At 40.3% G+C, this 18,739-nt stretch overlaps 2 protein-coding genes across 7 annotated transcripts in view; one reads left to right on the top strand and one right to left on the bottom strand.

Moving 5' to 3' along the window:
• The window catches only part of LRCH1 (leucine rich repeats and calponin homology domain containing 1), a 94,724-nt gene extending 90,556 nt beyond the window's left edge, over nt 1–4,168 (top strand). For 3 of the 5 annotated variants that reach the window (XM_057425624.1, XM_057425625.1, XM_057425626.1), the window contains one exon: nt 1,599–4,168. In XM_057425624.1, coding sequence (XP_057281607.1) covers nt 1,599–1,712 — 114 coding nt within the window. In that variant the 3' untranslated portion in view covers nt 1,713–4,168. The remainder of the gene's footprint in view (nt 1–1,598) is intronic. The other 2 variants (XR_008974437.1, XR_008974438.1) reach the window with 1 other exon arrangement.
• Nucleotides 4,169–7,477: 3,309 nt separating this feature from the next.
• On the bottom strand, nt 7,478–18,124 carry ESD (esterase D). 2 transcript variants are annotated; one of them, XM_057425632.1, is made up of 8 exons: nt 18,028–18,124; nt 16,999–17,087; nt 16,020–16,118; nt 13,251–13,375; nt 12,497–12,616; nt 10,749–10,847; nt 8,712–8,879; nt 7,478–7,703 (listed from the first exon to the last, which is right to left on the bottom strand). In XM_057425632.1, the coding sequence occupies exons 1-8, from the start codon at nt 18,093–18,095 to the stop codon at nt 7,623–7,625; spliced, it is 849 nt and encodes a 282-aa protein (XP_057281615.1). In that variant the 5' UTR covers nt 18,096–18,124; the 3' UTR covers nt 7,478–7,622. The 2 variants fall into 2 exon arrangements, with proteins under 2 accessions (XP_057281615.1, XP_057281616.1); XM_057425633.1 differs by having other exon boundaries at nt 17,965–18,084.
• Nucleotides 18,125–18,739: the final 615 nt, after the last annotated feature.

Raw genomic sequence — 18,739 nt, 5'->3', positions numbered from 1 at the left:
ATTAATGAAGTGAAACAGAAGCAGCAAAGCAGCTGTTTAATACTGGTACTGTTCTGATGGAGCTGTGGCCCACTGGAGGAGCAAACACTGGACATGGTGCAAACAGATAAAATCCATTAAAGAGGTTCATAACATGACAAAAACTGTATTAATTGTTCTTACGTGTACCAGTTTCATCACCCTGAATATTGTGTTGAGTTTTAAGGGTTCTGAGAGGTTAGGGAAGGGATGAGCTGAACAAAAAGTGTCAGGAGAAGAGTGGTTGAAGAGATTAGTGATGTTTAAATTGCAGATGTAATCAATATTGAATATAAGAAGGTGTTAAAAAGTACCATGAATTCCATAAAGATAAAATAAGAGGCCCTTAGGTGACATGACAGGAGTAAGAAGAATGTTCAGTAGAAGACAAGCGATTGATTAAAATATAATCTCAAATGCATCATTAGTTTTAGAAGCTAAATGTTTATTGAACAGCTGAGAGATTCAATACTAAGAATATCAAAACAACCCTCTAAAGAATCAGTATCCCATGTCTGCTGATGGTCATGTGAGGATGGTCAGGGAAAGAACAGGTTAGATCACAGATGGTGCCTTTTCAAACATAAAGCAATCTAACATGCACAGTTTAAGGACTTGGTGAGCTAGGTGCTGTATCCGTGTGTTTGTGATTAATAGTGTCATTTGGGGTTCTTTTTTCTATCTGTATTTTTTTGTCATCCCACGTACACTTTTGGCTTCTGTGTTGGGTGATGAGTCTCACAGCTGTAATTATGGTCTATGTAATACAGTCTAGCCTTCCCATCTACTTATTATAAACCTCTTGCCTGATTTCATCATTTCACGGATTTCATTAACAAGAATACTCAGTTACATGAAGAAAATCCTCCTCTTAAAGAGGGCACCAACCATGACCCAAGGCTACCTCTCTAAGCAAGGCTTTCTGTAGTTATTCACTGGTGTCTTGTTGCCTGTGGGAGATGCAGTGTTCACTGTTCAGCTGTCTTCTGGTGGAACAACCTTTGTAGGCTTCATCCTGGCCATGATTTCCATGTCCTTACAGTGAATAAAGTTCATTTCTGGATATTTCAAAATAAGCTGCCAGTAACTCAGAATGAAACGTGTCACCCCATGAATATATAACATTACATGCACTCTTTTGTGGCTTTCAAGGTGCATATCCTGGGAGCAAGTCCTCCCTGTCTAGAGCTCAGGGGTAGAACCTTTTTTAACTGATAAAACCAGCCGTCTGTCCCAAACTCACTTGTATGTAGTAACAGGCAAACACCATGTTACCTCACCTTGTTGGTGTAAGTTCAGTGTGTGCTTGCTGGTGCTCACACGTAGTGCAGATTACATACTGTAATGAACAGAACAGGTGGTTTCTGAGGCCCAGGGTATTTCCAGATCTCTCACTAATTCATAGGTATAACAAGAGCAAAATCAGAGATGTTCTGTCAAAATCACAGAAGTTCTTTTTAATTAAAAATAGGAAATGGCTCCTGCTTGTTGGGCTCTGTGTTCCAATGGTGATCATGTAAAGCGTTCTGCAATGAGTATTAAATATCCTAATCTATACTCCTTTGTTTGTCTCTTTCTAGGAGAAGCTCTGCCTGCCACATCACATCCTAGAAGAAAAGGGCTTGGTAAAAGTGAGCATAACAGTTCAAGCACTGCTAGATGTAACCACAACAAAACAAGCTTTATTCACATGAAACTCCTCTCTGCTGTTACCAGCTCCAGTGTGCCATCAAAGAGTCAAAATACTGCCCAGCTTTTTAAACTGCATTGAAAACAACCCAGTGCTCCAAGAGTATTCTTGTAATTCTGATTTCAAAATCACCTGTCAGACTGTACCTGTGCATCGAATGACAAACCAGAAACTAAACTGAAACATTTTCTAGAGCAAATTGGCGCTTCACTGCTTTTTATAGCTCACTTTGTACAGTACTTACTGAAACAGTCACCTCTCTGCCACTTACAGATGTGTGGAGTCCACAGCTGTCTTGCAGCAAGATACCTTTGTATTATTAACCTAAGAATCACTGTAGTCATGAGGGGGAGGGAGAGTAAATCAGCCTTGTACCACTTTAGGTTTTTCTGCAGTTGCTTCAGGCTATGATTGCCTTTTAAAAATATCCAGACATCAAGTATTTATATAAATATTATTTATTAGTGAGTTGTTATTCATCCTTTGGATGCAAAAATGTAAATTAGGAAACTGTATTTTATTACTGCTTTTTTGTGGTTAAACACTTTATTTTAATATAAATATTGAGTTATTTTTTATTCTACTTGGTGTGCAGTAGCCCTAGATCTCCGTAAAGTGTATTTTCTAATACATAAGAGAGAAAAAAACACAAGAGGTGCTTTTCTGAAAAAGACAGCTAGCTGGAATGCCATTCTTGATCTCTTGAATTTGTGGAACATTTTTGTCAGCATTCCATTGAGTTTCCTACATTCCAGTAGCACTTTTCCCCCTGACTAGTGAATTGGCTGAAATTGAGAGCACACCCATTCTAGTTGTATATAGATGTTTAAAAAACACACAGAAAAAAAGGAAAGATGTAAACTTGAAAAGTAAATGTGAATGAGTATTTTTGATTGCTTATTTTACTATGCACAAGACATTTAACTTTTTCCACAAGAAAATGAACGATGTGCATTAGGATCATGTGTCTTGAGATAGGATTTTGCACTGTAACTTGATTTCTTTTAAAGATTACAGCACTACAGAACAAATAGTAAGAAACAGCACAAGAACAGTAACGAGAAGAGTCACCAGGTAGCTGAAACTGATTTGTTTTCTTCAGCGATTCCTTCGAGAGGAGATAAAAGTTATTAAAATTGCCAAAGGCAGACTCAAAGACCTGATCTTCCAGATCCATCCTGCTGGGTCCAGGGCTTCTCCTGATGGTCTCCATCAGTTCCCCACAGAACTAAGCACAATGTTCTGCAGTGGATGTCTGTGGGATCAGATCTCTTATCCCACATCAGCAATAGAAAATAAGGTTCTTGTTCTTATCAGTACTTTAAAGTATCATTTTATTATTGAAACATCACATATTTTAGATCAAGAAGTTCCATTCTTGCCATGCCTGGAAGATCTGTTTTCCTTTCCTATAAGAAGCTTAGGGATGTAACTTCAGCAGACGGGGCAGGAAAACTGCATGTGGGGAAGAGTTAGGGGTCAGTGGTGAATGCAGGCAGGGAGTTGGATATGTGTAATGACAAAAAAGCAGTGTGGTGGTGGGAGGACTAAATATTTAAGCAAGAGAATGGGGAGAGGACTATTGTATAAAGACTTTTGGGAAAGGTGATGCATACCTGTCACAGACACACTGTGCTTAAACCCATCAGTATTCCAACAGTAGGTTTATAAGGGTTAATACAGTGTTTGAATGCAAACTTCCGTGATTTAATACCACAAATCAGGTATGTAGTGACAGCAGTGTCTCAGGAGGAGGAAGGTGGGCTCACAGCCAATGAAGCCTAGGGTATGCATGGAATATCCAGTTACTTCAACCAAAGCAAAAGAGTTTATTTTACAGAGGGAACACTGACTTCAACTGTAATTTTCTGATTGGCAGCTAGCATATGGTTTCCTATAAAATGTACTGTGCACTTTAACATTAAATTAAAATGTATTTTAATATTTTACAGAGCTGCACAAATATCTGTTTTGTCAAAAAGCACGAGCAATGTAAAGAAAATAAGTTTTCAAGTCAGAGTTTATCAAATTTTAAATGCATTCACAGATCAAGTATAAAAAATAGGAGTATTGATTTCTGCATCTTGAGGGATAAAATGCAGGTTTCCTGAGTATTTTTTTACAATGTATATATGGCAACATGAAGCTTTGTAATTATTATTTTGAGAAATCTTGTTTTTTTCATAATTAAAATTTTGGTTTTCTCCTGATAGTGTCTTTCAGTATTTGCTTGAAGTTGGCTGTAAATAAAGAGCTCTAAATATTTTGTAATACAGCTTTTTTTATGCAGTCTTAACCTGTACGGCTGAAAGAAGAACCTCCATCAACCTTTGTACCCTATTTGTATGTGCAATAAAACATGCATGGCAAAGCTCTACTACCCTAAGCAGCACACGTAATGTATATAGACGATCTCTACTGTAGCTACAATTAAACTTTATTATTTGTAGAAACCTTTTAACAGCTGTCCCTCTGACTGACAGTTTCTTGTACGAGAGATGGTGCTGGGAGAGCCTAGCCCTGGGAATGATGAATGAGGGCTTGGGGATGGTTGCATTAACTGCCCTCTGCTTCTGGGCCTGGGTGTCATGGTGGGCTCAGCTCAGGCAGACAGGAGCTTCCACCTTCAGTTTGCTCTTGCTCTTGTCACTGTGCAAGTGGTGTTCTTTTCAGTTTCTCTCTTTTTCCCATGGTGCAGCTGCTTCTCCTCCCTACCCTCCTTCTGAAATACAGAGATTGTTCCATAGGCTTTTGCCAATGAAATCTGATGATTTCCTTATTCTAGTGAGTCCAGACAGTAAACACAGTGCCGCTTTCTGACCTGGCCATAGAGAACCCAGTGCCTGTGCCAATGCTTACTCCTGTCTGCAGAAACGGGCAGTAGAAACTACTGTTTGTAGGTCCTACTCCAGAGCCCTCTTCCCATCCAAGTGCAGATTTTGGTATTTTCTCATTTCTGTAACGAAGTGTCTTTACCTTAACCAGGTGTCTTTATGGCTGTATTTGCTCACGTTTGGCAGTGGATTGTTGAAAGAGGAGCTCTTTCTGCAACAATCTCCCTTGGAGATCCTGCTTTTGAGTGCTGAGGAACTTTAAGTGCCTGTGTGGCTATTGCAATACACAGCCAAGACAGATTGGTTGCTGTGTTAGAATCTGCATAGGGTGTTGAGGCACTGCCCGGAGAAGCTGTGGCTGCCCCATCCCTGGCAGTGTTCAAGGCCAGGCTGGACAGGGCTTGGAGCAACCTCGTCTAGTGGAAGGTGTCCCTGCCCAGGGCAGGGGTTGGAACTGGGTGAGCTTAAAGGTCCCTTCCAACCCAAGCTATTCTATTATTCTATAATTTAGGGAGGAGGAGTCCTACAGTGGTGTTCTGGTGCTATCCTCACTGAAGGTCAAGTACACCTGAGGCTTGTGCACTGCCAGTATCAGAGATCTGACAGCCTTGTGCAATTCTCATTATAGTGCTGCAGTGAACCAGGGGTCTGTAGCCATCTGTGCAACTGCTGCACATGCCCCAGCTCTTCTCATGGGTTTGTGCTGTTCTGGACTTGTGAAGCCTGTCAGAACCTCACCTGAACCTGCTCCTGCTCACAAGTCAGGCAACTGCAGTCCCTCCCAAGAAGCAAGGCAGCGGTGCCTGTGAACACTGAATTTTACCACGAAAGCAAATAGTGCATGAGAACAGCCAATCATTAGGAATGTCAAGCAAGCAATGTGACACGTTCCAGCTCCAAAATTATAGCTGGGCAGGTGCTTGGGGAAGCTGACTTGGTAATGGATCTCCTGCTGGACTGTAAATTAAGGCTACAGATAACAGAGCTTCCCACACCCATCCACAATATGCTGGGAAACTTAGAATTATGCCATATAAATTTATCAAGTATACAAGAGGGCTTTCCCCCCACCATGAACGGCAAGCTGCTTCCTACCATTAACCCAGCAGCTTTAAAATTGTAGTTTAAAAGCACTTCCAGTAAATTACAGGGTTAAATGGGCTTTTTAATATCCTCTAATATAACACACAGGTGCATAGACTCCTGTTAAGAAATGAAAAAAGTGCCATGCCATTTCCTTTAGCTACAAGGAACAGAAATAGTGCCTTTGACAGATAACAAATGGAAATGTTCAGTGTTAGAAACACCTGCCCCAAGCTGAATTCACCAACTGCTGCTGCCCTGCTCTGTCCACAGTGCTTGGCCCAAAGCTACTGCCCAGGAACACATCTGTTGGCCACAGCAGAGCCATTGCCTTGTTGTAAGATGGAGAAGGAACAACTAGAAGAAGCTGCCATACATGAAACAAGCCTTTGAGCCCATTTTGCTGTTGTGGGAATGGAAATATCTAAACATTTAGCAGTCGTGGCTTAAATTTTTTCTGTCAATATCCTGCTTTATTAGAAAGGGGGAGTTGGTGTCTGTTGTAAATCCACAGCATGGAAACCTTGCATTCAACGTTTCAGAGAACTCTTGCAATGCACACAGCTGTGTCTTCATAGACTAGTTTGGGTTGGAAGGGACCTAAAAATTCATCCAGTTCCAACCCCCTGCCATGGGCAGGGATACCTTCCACTAGACCAGGTTGCTCCAAGCCCCATCCAGCCTGGCCTTGAGCACTGCCAGGGACGGGGCAGCCACAGCTTCTCTGGGCAACATGTGCCAGTGCCTCACCAGACAGCCTTCTAGGCTTGCTTTAGGAATTGGCAGATGCAAGACCAATAGAAGTCAATACATAATTTAAGCCTGTCACCAGCAACAGAAATGGAGGTTCCCAGCATCAACCTCCCTGCAACACAACCTAGCAGGGGCCAGGGAAACAGGCGAGCATTCAGCATTGCTTACAAAAACAATCGATCCTACAGCTACCCTAGAATTTCCTCTGGCAAGAGGGAGTCAGGGTTTGAGCAAGGATGAAGGTTCAACTGAACCATGGGCAAGTGGATTTTACAAGTAATTGTGTGACCATGAGGTTGACAGCTCACTGGAACAAGCTGTGTTTGTTAGAATGGTTTGGAACATCATTTAGTTCCACTGTTCTTGTCCCACACAAGGTAGCAGGCAGAATTCTAACACTGGGAACTAGTTTAGGCCTACAACTGTCAGGCCTGCAAAAATCCTGTTATCTTTTGTCAAATAAGAACACTCTTTTCCATAATAAGAGAGCATCTAGAGATAGGAACTGCCTTTTTTTCCTTCAGATCTATTTATCAGTTTCCTTTCAATCCTGTTAGTCTAAGAAAGCCAGAAACACAGCACTCAGCAACAATCAAAGACAAGTGGAGAAAACAACAACAACCCCTCCTTTACTACAGCCTGCTTCCTTCAAATGGTTTTTAAGAGGTCTTTTGTTTAAGTATCATCCTTGAAATACTCTTCACATTATTTGATGTTAATAACATACTGGCCAGCAAACCACACTGCACAGCAAGCTGTTGTCTGTATGCTACACCACACATTGTCCTTGGTATGCATTTAGACAGGCCAAGGAAAAATAAAGCAGCCACTTCACATTAATTAAGTGGCTTCATTGGTTGTGCCACAAATGACTTCCTTCAGCATTAAGCAATGAAGTGAACCCTAGTATTTAATTAGCTGAAGAAGGACACTTGTTATTCATCTTGCCGTCCCAAATGCACACCTACATTCATAGCCTGAAACTAACTCATCAGCTCATTTCCATTCTGACCTAGAATGCAGCACACACCTTCATGGTGTTGGGGGATTTTTCAAAGCATGCAAGAACATTCAAAATACTTACTCTAAAGCACACACAGCAAATTAAGTGGGGCTTTTATTTTCCTTAGCAGTACAATCAGAGGAGCTCCATTTTACAGACACTACTCCAGCAAATGATTTTTGTTTAGTTCATTTCTATCCCTTGATTCACAATGGTCAGGTGATGCTCACATCCAGAGGGTTCAAGCATTGAGGTATTTTGCATGGTGCTTGATGTGGTCTTTAATAAACGTAGCAATGAAAAAATAACTGTGATCGTAACCCTAGAAAAAAACAATAATAAAGAAATTGGCAAATACACATAGTTCATGATATAGCAATCATGCTAAGTTCTCTTCTAGGGAAGTTAATGTATATCCTGGTTTGATCTGTTTTAAGAACTCAAAAATACCTGTATTATATATAGAAAATGCCTAGGATACCTAGCAGATGAAATATCTAGAACACTAGGGAGCTGAAGAAACAGAAAGTACCCTAACCTGCCCCAATCTGGGCATGTGAATCAGAGCTGATAACAGCATCAGTTGCAGAGTAAGGTGCAATCTGAGACAACAGTCCCCCCCTCACCAACGTTGTCCTACTCATAAAACACATGGTATAAGTAGGACACAGCCCAGCCCTGAATTAGAGCTCCAGCACTATGCTATAGTGGCATGTAAACCTCTGAATTACCCCTCTCTGTCAGCACTTTCTCTTTTGGTGCAGTCCCTCACTCTCTACAACCAGGATCCTCTGTGTCCAGCTGGAAGTCATCAGTCACTTACTAAGACAAGTGCTGTTCTAGGTCACCACACCATAGGAAAGAGAAATCCTTCCACGTGGCTCTTTACATGAATTTAAGATTTCAAGCAGTTCCACACCTTTCCCAACCTACACAAACACATGCAAACTAAATCACAAAGTATGCTAAACACACTACCCACAGTACAGGTGAGGAATCCAGCTAAAGCACATCTGTCACTTTGATCATACAGTGACTGTGATGCTTATGAAAAATCACTACTGCTGCTTCTTCAGGCGACCTCCGAGGGATCAGCTCCTCCAAACTAAAATCATGACCCCACCTAGTGGTGAAATGCAGCTGAGCCTGATGGATACTGCACTCCGGATAGCTTGTATTACAGAAAATGTCACTTCCGCACAGGTAGGACAGATTCACAGGTTAAGTGACAGCATGCCCTGTTAAGAGACACTCCCCTCACTACCTGCCACACAGACCCAAAAATCACAAACCAACAACCTGACAATCAAGCACTGGAGAAGCAACTTGCCTGCTGTAGTCTAAAGACTACTGGGACTTTCTGCTCTGTGCAGGCACCGATGAAGTTATCAGGCAGTAACTGGCCCGCTGATAGGAACTGGTCATCTTTGCCTTGATCAATCAAGATGTCCAGGGGAGAGCCTGCATAGGACTTCACTAGTTGTGTAGCATCATATGCCTGCAGAAATACAAAAGAAACAACATTCAGACACATACATTAGATTGGATTAAATTTGCTGACTGCAAGAAAAGGATGGCATATAAAGAGTACTGGGTGATACTGATCAGGACATCAAATTACACTTCTGAAGAGCAAAAAATTGAGAAAATTCTAGACAACTGAAAAGTCATACCAAGTATAATCTGAGTAATTACCAAGCTAGCAGTTTGACCAAACAGAACATCCAGGCCAGGGCTAAATTCATACAGAACACCACCAATATCATCTAGTACCGATTCATAAGCTTGTACAGAAACTAGATTCTGCCAAAATAACTTGGCACCTTGATGGAACTATTTTGGCAGCTAAAGATCAAAATACTGGTGTAACACAACTATGCTCATAGAAGGCACTGAACCTGAAGGTTACCAAGACAATTTGACCAAGAAAACTTTGTGCAACTGAGAAACAAAAGTGCCACACACAGCATAAATTAAAGATTATTAACACACATGCATCAAAACGTAATTGTGAATGGGGAACTCGTTTCTTGTGGGGTCCTGTGCTTGTCATGTTCAAAATAAAAATCCCTTGAAAAGGTAAAGAAGTGTTTTAAGGCACTGGACAAGACAGATCATCAACAGACAGCAGAATGCAAAGTTCTACACCAAGGCATCAGAGCCATGCTTCCAAAATGCCACCAGAACCAGAAATGACACTGCAACGGAAAAGGGAGCTTGGACTCAGCCAAGCACTGTGGCCATGGTATGAAATGATCCTTCCACATACCTACCTGGCAATTTGAAGCAGAAATACAGAGATCAGAGATCGTACATCTGTGCCAATGGCAGGCTTAAGTCTATTCCCAATGCCTGCTGTTGATCTACTGGACTGGATTTGCAGAAGAGCTCCAAAGCAAGTTAAGGGGCCAGAAAACTTTTGGTTTTTTTCCCCAAATAAATTCATTATGTTAAGTGTAAGCAAGTTTAACCTGCATTTTCTAAATATACAAACTACTCTATTGCTTGGAAAGCTGCTAGTGCTTTCCATTCCTGTAATGCTTTAATCAGACCTTGATGTCTTTCTACGAGGTATTTTAATCTAATTTACAAGGGATTAAACTGCAGTTTGTGTTTATTCACAAGGAATTCAGGATACCAGGTCATGATGATACCCTCTAACTTAATTCCAGCAATGCAGTGTAATGTTTATGCTTAGATGAAAAATACTGAAGGTCTGCCCACGTAACACAGTGACATGCACACAAACACTTTTCTATTATAGCCATTCATATATGACTACTTATATTTCAAAATTCAGGCCCCGGAGCTAACACCCGATGTCATCTGGTTTCATCCTGTTCCATGGGATACCAAATTCCAAGTACCCAATGGGCTCCTCTTCTATCTGCCTCCAACAGACTGACCCTGCAGATGCTGTGAAATTCATCAGTCTCTACACAATTTGTCGCAGTCCCTCTTTTCAGGCTACTACAAAACCCAGCTGTTTCATATATTGAGAAGTGAGGTTTTGAGAGACAGGCTGTACCCTAACTCTCTTTAAAACATCTCACTGCTTTCATGCATTACAGAAAGTCTCAGACTGTTCATAATTCTTCTTAGCCCAGATTTTAAGCCCTTCATAAAAAAAGGGAGGAATATAGTCAATTTGATGAGAGCTTTCTATCTCATTCCATTTGTTGTAAGCACCATCAGGCAATAGCAACTCATACCCACCAGAAACATACAATGCTTATCTGTGCTTAGGCATGTAGTAAACCAGCAGTACCAGCTCAGGGGCACACTAGAGTTTTATTCCAGACTCCTGCTGCAATATATTTACTAGATCGTTCACATGTTATTAAAGGACTGTGGTTGCAACACATACCTCCCACTTGTTTACGTCTGATCCCAGATATCCACCAAGGGCTTTCTTCCCCCACTGACACTGAATCGGGTTGCAGATAGGAGCAAATGCTGACACAGACTATTCAAAAAGAAAATATGAAAAAACCCTGTAGGAGTTCAGAAGAGTGATTTCAGGTAACTAAGAAGCAAATGAAAAGCCTTTTTGAAAATGGTTTAAGTCACTGCCAGAACCCAGGCTTCCTCAACACTCCAGGCTAGGTACCCTAACCATTACCCTACTTAACTCTTATTTGATCTTTCTAGAACCACAGTTTTGCTTTCCTTTTTGCACATCAGCCAAGCTACAAAACACAGAGCTAGATGCCCCATTCTCTTCTTTGTTGAGAAGTGTTGACTTGAATTCTCTTAAGCAGCAGAAAAGGATCTCAATTCTACTGCTGTGTCAGCATGGTCAGAGTGTATTTTGGCAGAGCATAATAAGCCTGAGGCATGGTGCTGCTCAGCCAGTCTACCTACGCAACAGTGTCTCATGAATTCAGGTACCTCTAAGATCAGGGATCAAGTAAAGCGCATTTCAGATCACAACTCCGTATGCTGGTGTCAGAAGTCCAAGACCTGTTCCTACATCATTCCTTTTGATTTGTGCATGGGACATCAAAATTTCTACTCATGTCTTGCAAGAAACAGCAATAAGCATCTGAGCCACTGCCAGCTCTCCTGGATTTTGCTATTTTTAATTTAAAGTTTCATTCTAGATAATACAATTGGCAGTTAAGTGCCAACACTGAAAATGGACATTTCTGAACTACTGGCTCCAAAAATTAAAACGTGAGACAAAATAAAGCTTTATCTTAACATTTAGCTCTCTTACAATGCCAAGCCAATGACACTGAGCAAATGTTAAGCTATTTTCAAAAACACAGTTCCATTTTTGCAGCAGCTGACCACAAAGTGCAGGGCCTGGACAGCCCATGGAAGGACTGATCCACATAGGTAGAGCCCCTCATCTCCCAGACACCAATGCCCAATTTGCCCTCAGAAATGCATTTTACATAAGCTTATCCCCAAAGAGAGCAACAAACTTTCTCTCAACCCTCCTGAGCGTGAGGAAAGGCAAATCAGTTCCAGCATGTGTGATTTAGGTTCAAGTAGAATACAGATGAACACAACTTCAGATATCTTGAATATACTGAAAATCAATCTTTAGGAAACTTGACATGCAAATCTTTGGAGGAGAAAGAACTGGGCGGGGAGGGAAATGGGAGAATATGCTCCAGATACTATTCCATATACAGTTTGGGTGCTTAACAGTTACACAGTTGGAGTTAACAGACTCTGTAGTAAATTCCAATCAAACACAGATATAATGATTTGCTGGTAATAAAAGCTCCAGAATGAACAAAACAAGATTTGAAAAGATAAAGCACAGCACACAACCAGACTTCTAGACAATACTGGCAGCATAAATCAACTTCAGAGCTAGAAGGAGCCTGTTTACATTTAAATATAACAATTGGTTTGGAAGAGCTGTAGCATCATCCAAAAGAAAGTGGCCTTTTCTTAACTTTGAAATTTGAAGGGTTTTCTTAATTTCCCTGATACTCACACTCCAGAGTGTTTTCCATATTCTAATAATAGGTATCAATGGACTGCCACAACTAAACCTATTTATACACTTAACAGTATAACACAAGTTGGTACTATGATTTTTTTCTCCACTTCTCTAGAAACCTGTATAAGCCTCATAAAAGCCACACTATATCTTACTTTGTACTTTCCAGGATTCTTCAGAGCAAGAATAAGAGCTCCATGTCCTCCCATGGAATGCCCAAAAATAGACATCCGTTCAGGGTCAGTTGGAAAATTGGCATTTATTAGTTTAGGCAGCTGTAAAAGAAAAACAGTGTAATAAGAACATTAGAGCAACTCGAGTATGTTTAGAGGAAAAAGCAGACAACTAACTAACATGTTTTAGTGCCAGAAAGCCACTGAAAGCAAAGGCACATCTTTGTTTCTAGTCTGACATTTGTGATCATGGTCTGAAAGAAACTTAAAACAGGACTGTAAAATCAAACTGAAACAATCTGACAATAGGTACCTCAAAGTATCTCTGTAGAAATCTATCATAACCCTGTAACACGGGATGTGGGAATTTCCTAATAGTTTTATTTTAATAGTCACAGAAATATGTATGTGCTCCTGTAAGTGACCAGAATGGCCCATATGTTCCCTATATTCCCATCACCTTTAGTCTGAATCCAGACCACACAAACCCCACGTAAACCGGACTCTCACCTTTCTAATATATACCTCAAGGATCTCCTTTTATACCTACTTAAAGAAAAACAAACAACCCAATAACAAAACTACCACCCAGCCTTCCAAGACAGTATGAACAGTTTAAATGAGCAATACAACTGAAGTACTGGTGCAGTGAAACGCAGTGGGTTGCTTCAGAAGCAGCAGAGATTACTCCTTTATCTTACCCAACAACACTAGGAGACCCCAGCAGCAAAGTTACCTCGTCCTTTATGTAGGAATACATCCTATAGTTTGTTTTCCAAGGCTCTTCAGTGGCATCCACATAAAAACCAGCACCGGTGCCAAAATCCCAGCTTTCATCTTCTCCCTCAATATTGCAGCCACCTACCATGAAAATTCTTTCTGTAGTTACTGTCTTTCGTAGAATCATAGAATGGTTTGGGTTGGAAAGGACCTTAAAGCTCATTTAGTTCTAATCCCCTTGCCCTGGGTAGGGACACCTTCCAATAGACCAGGCTGCTCAAAGCTCCATCCAACTGGTCCTCAATTGGAGAAACTGTCATAAACATCAGAGACTCTGGACCCAAGTTTCTCAATCAACATGACTCTGCTCCTCCAACTAAAAGACAATTCAGGTTTTCATTTGTTAATACAGTATTTGCAAGTTTTATTTCAATAACACTTTCAAAATGCTACTTCTATATTACCTACAGATGTACCCAGCTTTCAACTTGTTTCAGTATCCCTTAATAGATAAATATAACACACAGATCTCTCCTAAACTAGTTCTGTAAAGCTTCGTTCAATGTACCCAGGGACTTACTCAAAAGTTGTTACTTATTAGTTGGTGGTATCAGCTTGTTTCAGTTAATAGACCTCATCCTATCAAGTACAAGAAATTGAAAAACAGAAACTGTTTCTTTCCCCCGGAAGGACAGAACCATATATCACCAAATGGTGTGTCCAGACCAGTTTATGTGCTACAAATAAAGTCTGTTACACCTCCCTTTTTAAGGTTCAACAGCATAATAACACTTACTGTTCCTATCATTTTTAAAGTATATAACTCTATCTTTTCTGCAATTTGTTTCATTGCTCCCACCTATAACTTCCCCATAAAACTTAAGTAATTTCCTCTGTGACTAACTGCAGGGTTGCATCCTCTTTCCCAAGGCTACACTTTCAAACTAGATTTGCACATGTCTCCTTGAAAGTCAATACATCCCATCTAGTCCTCTCTTACTCTCCCTTTGATTAGCCTGTGATTTACCAGCTTGGTTTCCAGAACAGAATGCAGTATTTCAAGGCGTATGTGACAGGAAATAATGACCTCCCCTTCTCCAAAATCTCCCTAGTTTCTTCTATCACAAATTACATGGTCTTTCACTACTGTCAGATTACACTGCAAACCCACATGTAATTTGACAATCCCTGACAATTTGTGCAGAAATACCTGCCACCCTGTCACAGTGTGAAATCAGATTTTTACAAGGATCAAAGCTGAGTTTGCTCCAGTGATGTGCCCTTGAACACTGAGGGATTTTGTAACTTAACAGCCCAGCAGTCACAGGGATTGGGGATGCTTACACAACATGCTGGATATAAAGAAGTCTATCTTTGGTCCTTTGGGGGTAGACAAAAACTCAGGAAGTCCTGGCAGACAATGAAGGCAATGCTGATTCTGCTAAAAGAAACTTCAGGGTAGCCTTGAAAAAATAAATTTTAAAAGGAAATTGCAGAATACTGGTCAGTACACCTGTCTAGAAAAGCACACCCTTACAAAGAAGGAAAAGCAAAGTCTATCAGGTCTGACAGAGGATTTGTAATGACAGGTACTCCAAGCTTTCACACAGTCATTTATCCCATGCAGATACATCTCCTAGCTTCTGGAACATAATTCTTATGTAGTCCTAACTACACAGTTAAAAAGCACTTATAAGCATTTTCACTACATAGGCTCCGGTCTCTTAATTTGTGATTACATTTGAACTGCTCTTCACTTGTTTCTCCAGACAGCTCACAGCTTTAAGAACATTTGGGGTCTCTGAGCTAAAACCTAAGTGCATAACATGAAACACATACTGAAATCCATCTAAATAGCAGAGCAATGCTGATCATTGCCTGCTAAAAGGCAAGAGAGAAGCTGCAAAGAGGGTTTTAAAAGAAGATGGATAAAGCAATGAACTATGCAAGTTAAGTTGCACATTGAGAGTCAACCTACACAGATAACACTAAACACAAGTCCCAGTATAATTATCCAGTGTGTATTTCTGGGTTTTGAACTGACAGAACTTCAAAAACTACATATGAAAACTATTTTCGGGAAAGAACATAACTTCATTTCCATATTACTCCACGAGATTTCAGCTGAATCCAGCAAATATTAAACATAATACCCTGAATCCCCAAAAGACTGTAACTGCAGATCCATCATTTTCAGTTTTCCAATAGCACACATAAGCTCAGCCTTATAGAGGTAACAATAAATCATTTAAAAAGGCTATTCATCAGTAGTCTGTTGCAACTGCAGGGGGGAAGGGCTCCTGGTTTGCTTCTGTAAGTATTGGAATCCTCTGAAGGCATGTATTCAATCAGCTTTAGAAGACAAAATACAATAAAGAGTAAACATTACATCTTTGTGTGACAACACAGTTCTGCAGATTTTTTTTAAAGTCTCAGCAAGTCACAAAGTGCAGGTTAGTGTCTCTGATAGTACATGCCTCGTTTTCCCTTTCTTCCCTCTCCTCATTCCTGCTGAACTCAATGGCCCCTTTGTTCTAGCTTTTGTGCCATGACAATGAAAGAATTTCAAATGTCAGACCTTCACTACCACATTATTAAGACAAAGACATATACCTAGATAATACCATAGACAATATAACCTAGCAAACAGTACAAGAGGAGAGGTCATTTTCTGACTCAGACGGGCAACCTACTTCATAGTAAACTGCAGCACTCCAATCTTTTTGGGATGAAGACAGTGTACTTCAGTGTAACAACTGTTACCATGCCTCTTGTTAAAACTTACGTGGGCTTGTGTCTGGCGCGACTACAATAAGGCCATGTTCAGCAGCAGCTTGCTGAAAACCAGCTTTTGTTATAAAATTCTGTTCTGTACAAGTTAACCCTAGAGAAATAAAAACAGCACTGGTTACACATTGCTTACAGTATCGCAGTTTCAAAACGCTCTTTCACAAAATGAATGACAGAATGAATGAATCATAGAATGGTTAGGGTTGGAAAGGACCTTAAAGCTCATTTAGTTCCAACCCCCCTCCCATGGGCAGGGACACCTTCCACTAGACCAGGCTGTCAAAGCCCTGTCCAACCTGGCCTTGAACACTGGCAGGGATGGGGCAGCCACAACTTCCTTGGGCAACCTGTGCCAGTGACTCACTACCCTCACAGTAAAGAACGACTTAATTATATTTAACTTGTATCTCCTCTGTTTAAGTTTGAACCTGTTACCCCTTATCCTATCACTACAGTCCCTGATGAAGAATCTCTCTCCGGCATCCCTGTACACACCCTTCAGATACTGGAAGGCTGCTATGAGGTTTTTGACAGAAAAGGTTTTGAAAATCAAGAGGGACAATTTAGCTGGCTCCAATGGGCTAAACTTTGTTCCCAGTCCCGTTAACTGAAGCAGTCTGTCTCAGACAAACAGAAGCAGAAGGTGTCTGAGTCAGAAGGCCTTTCAGGAGAACCTGAAATATATATATGCTTTAGAACAAAAAGAATGTATGTTTTCAAACAAAAAGGGAGAACATTTTGAACACTGAGCATTTTAGAACACAACCCAGTAGGCTACCCCTGAAGCCAGCTACATCCATCTTTATAACAAAACACTTAAAGTAAACATGTGCTCCAGGAGATCATCATTTGTAGACTGCGAGAGCTGCAACTGTAGTACCTCTACATCAGGTTTTCAATAACTGTAGCACAGTAGCTTAAACTTAGTAACTTGAAAAAGGTAACTTGAAGCAGATAAAATTCATGTTACTTACCAGAGAGCCAATACAGCACAGGACACTTGGCGGTTTCTGCTTTTGGAGGCAAGTAGATTCCAAATTTCATTTTGCATTTTAGCTCTGCACTGTATTAATAAAATATTCCTTGTCATCACCACTACTAAATCAACAAGGTCACTAACATTAAAAAGAGAAAGTTGAATCAATGCATTTTGTTCAAAGAGAGATTTGTTCAGTGAATTATAACTACTAAGTTAAACAAAGTGAAAAGCAATTTTAAAAGTCAGCCTTAGCCTCCTGAACTGACAACAGCTAACCTTCTGTCCTGGTTTCAGCTCGTTCTGAACATACTTAAAACAGAGACTTACAAATAAGCCACATTTTTCCAGTGCTGCTCAACTGGAGCAGTTTGAAAACCGAATTATGAACCCCAGCAATACTTAACTTGAGCTTTGTGTATTAAATTGGAAAGTGATTTGTACCACATGACTTACAGAACATACACTGCACAGCATGCCCCAGCAAGGTAAGTTTTCAACCTGCTAAATCTACAGATTTTTTTATTAATTGTCCAATTAATACTAAAGCCTAGAATTTTCAATAAAATCTTATCTAAGCACAAATAATGACTTTTATTTTGGATCAGAAATAGAAGATTTTTTGTTCACCTTCACCAATCAAGAATCTATCTACTGTGTCTATCTGCCCACAGCATTTTTCAAAAGTGCACAGAATTGAAATATCCACTGGAGTGAATGGAACTTCGTAAACATGGTGGTTCTCTGTGCTTCAAATAGAACAACCCAAAGTAATGGAGCTTCATTTTCACGGGTGAAAATACTGGCTTCCCATCTCATATCTGCAGTACTAAGCATACTAGACATGTTAAACATTAACACAGAAATAAAAGAACACAGCCAAAGCAGCAGTATACAGGATTCCTTACTGAAATACTGATATTGGTGAGAACACACCATCTCCCTCCAGTCTGAGAACACTTACAGGAACAACAGTATGGATTCACTGCCCCATGCTAAACATCTAGTTTACTTTTGTAGTGTTCACCTGTCATGCTCAAAGACCTTCTGGAAGCCCTCAAAGCACCGGTTGCTGGAAACCTGTTTCAGTGCCATGGCTTAAACTGCAAATCAAAAAACAAGAAAGAAGTTATATTTGAAAATAAAATATTTCTGGACTTGGCATGAGTTATGTGAACACAAAAGTTGAATACAACTTAAAGCACCTGCAAACACTTCCTGATATTTCATTAAATTTTTATTTCCCCACAGAAACAGAGGGGAGGGGGAGCTAAACTCTTGCAAGCAGAACTTACAAAGTCTTTCTGCTTTCCTACAGATCCACACTGCCAATCACTTTTACTTTAGCAGTAACCATAGCTCACTCCTTATCTACCAATGCTGTTACTGGACAAGAAACTTCATGAGCTCTGGTTAGCCTGGAGCTGCCCATGTCAGTGTACAGGTTTAGTATTGGGACTAGTGTATGGAACATCTGTTTATTCCTTGAAAGTGGAATGTGGGTTAGTATTGGGACTAGTGTATGGAACATCTGTTTATTCCTTGAAAGTGGAATGTGGGTTAGGAGGTACCTCAGAGTATATAGTAATGGACATAGTACATGCACTGGATGTATTTCCTAGCATTAATGTAATGGGGCAGATAAATTAATGTATAATTATATATAATGAAAGGTAGAGGGGGAATTTAAAAAATGTTGGGGGGACACTTTACATTCTTGTAGTTGAGATTTGCAATTT

The sequence above is a fragment of the Pezoporus wallicus genome, unplaced genomic scaffold, assembly GCF_028554395.1.
Source record: "Pezoporus wallicus isolate ANWC-B61680 ecotype Strahan unplaced genomic scaffold, APGP_CSIRO_Pwel_v1 contig_787, whole genome shotgun sequence".
In the NCBI taxonomy this organism is placed as follows: domain Eukaryota; kingdom Metazoa; phylum Chordata; class Aves; order Psittaciformes; family Psittacidae; genus Pezoporus; species Pezoporus wallicus.
This window is presented reverse-complemented; position numbering and strand designations above follow the sequence as displayed.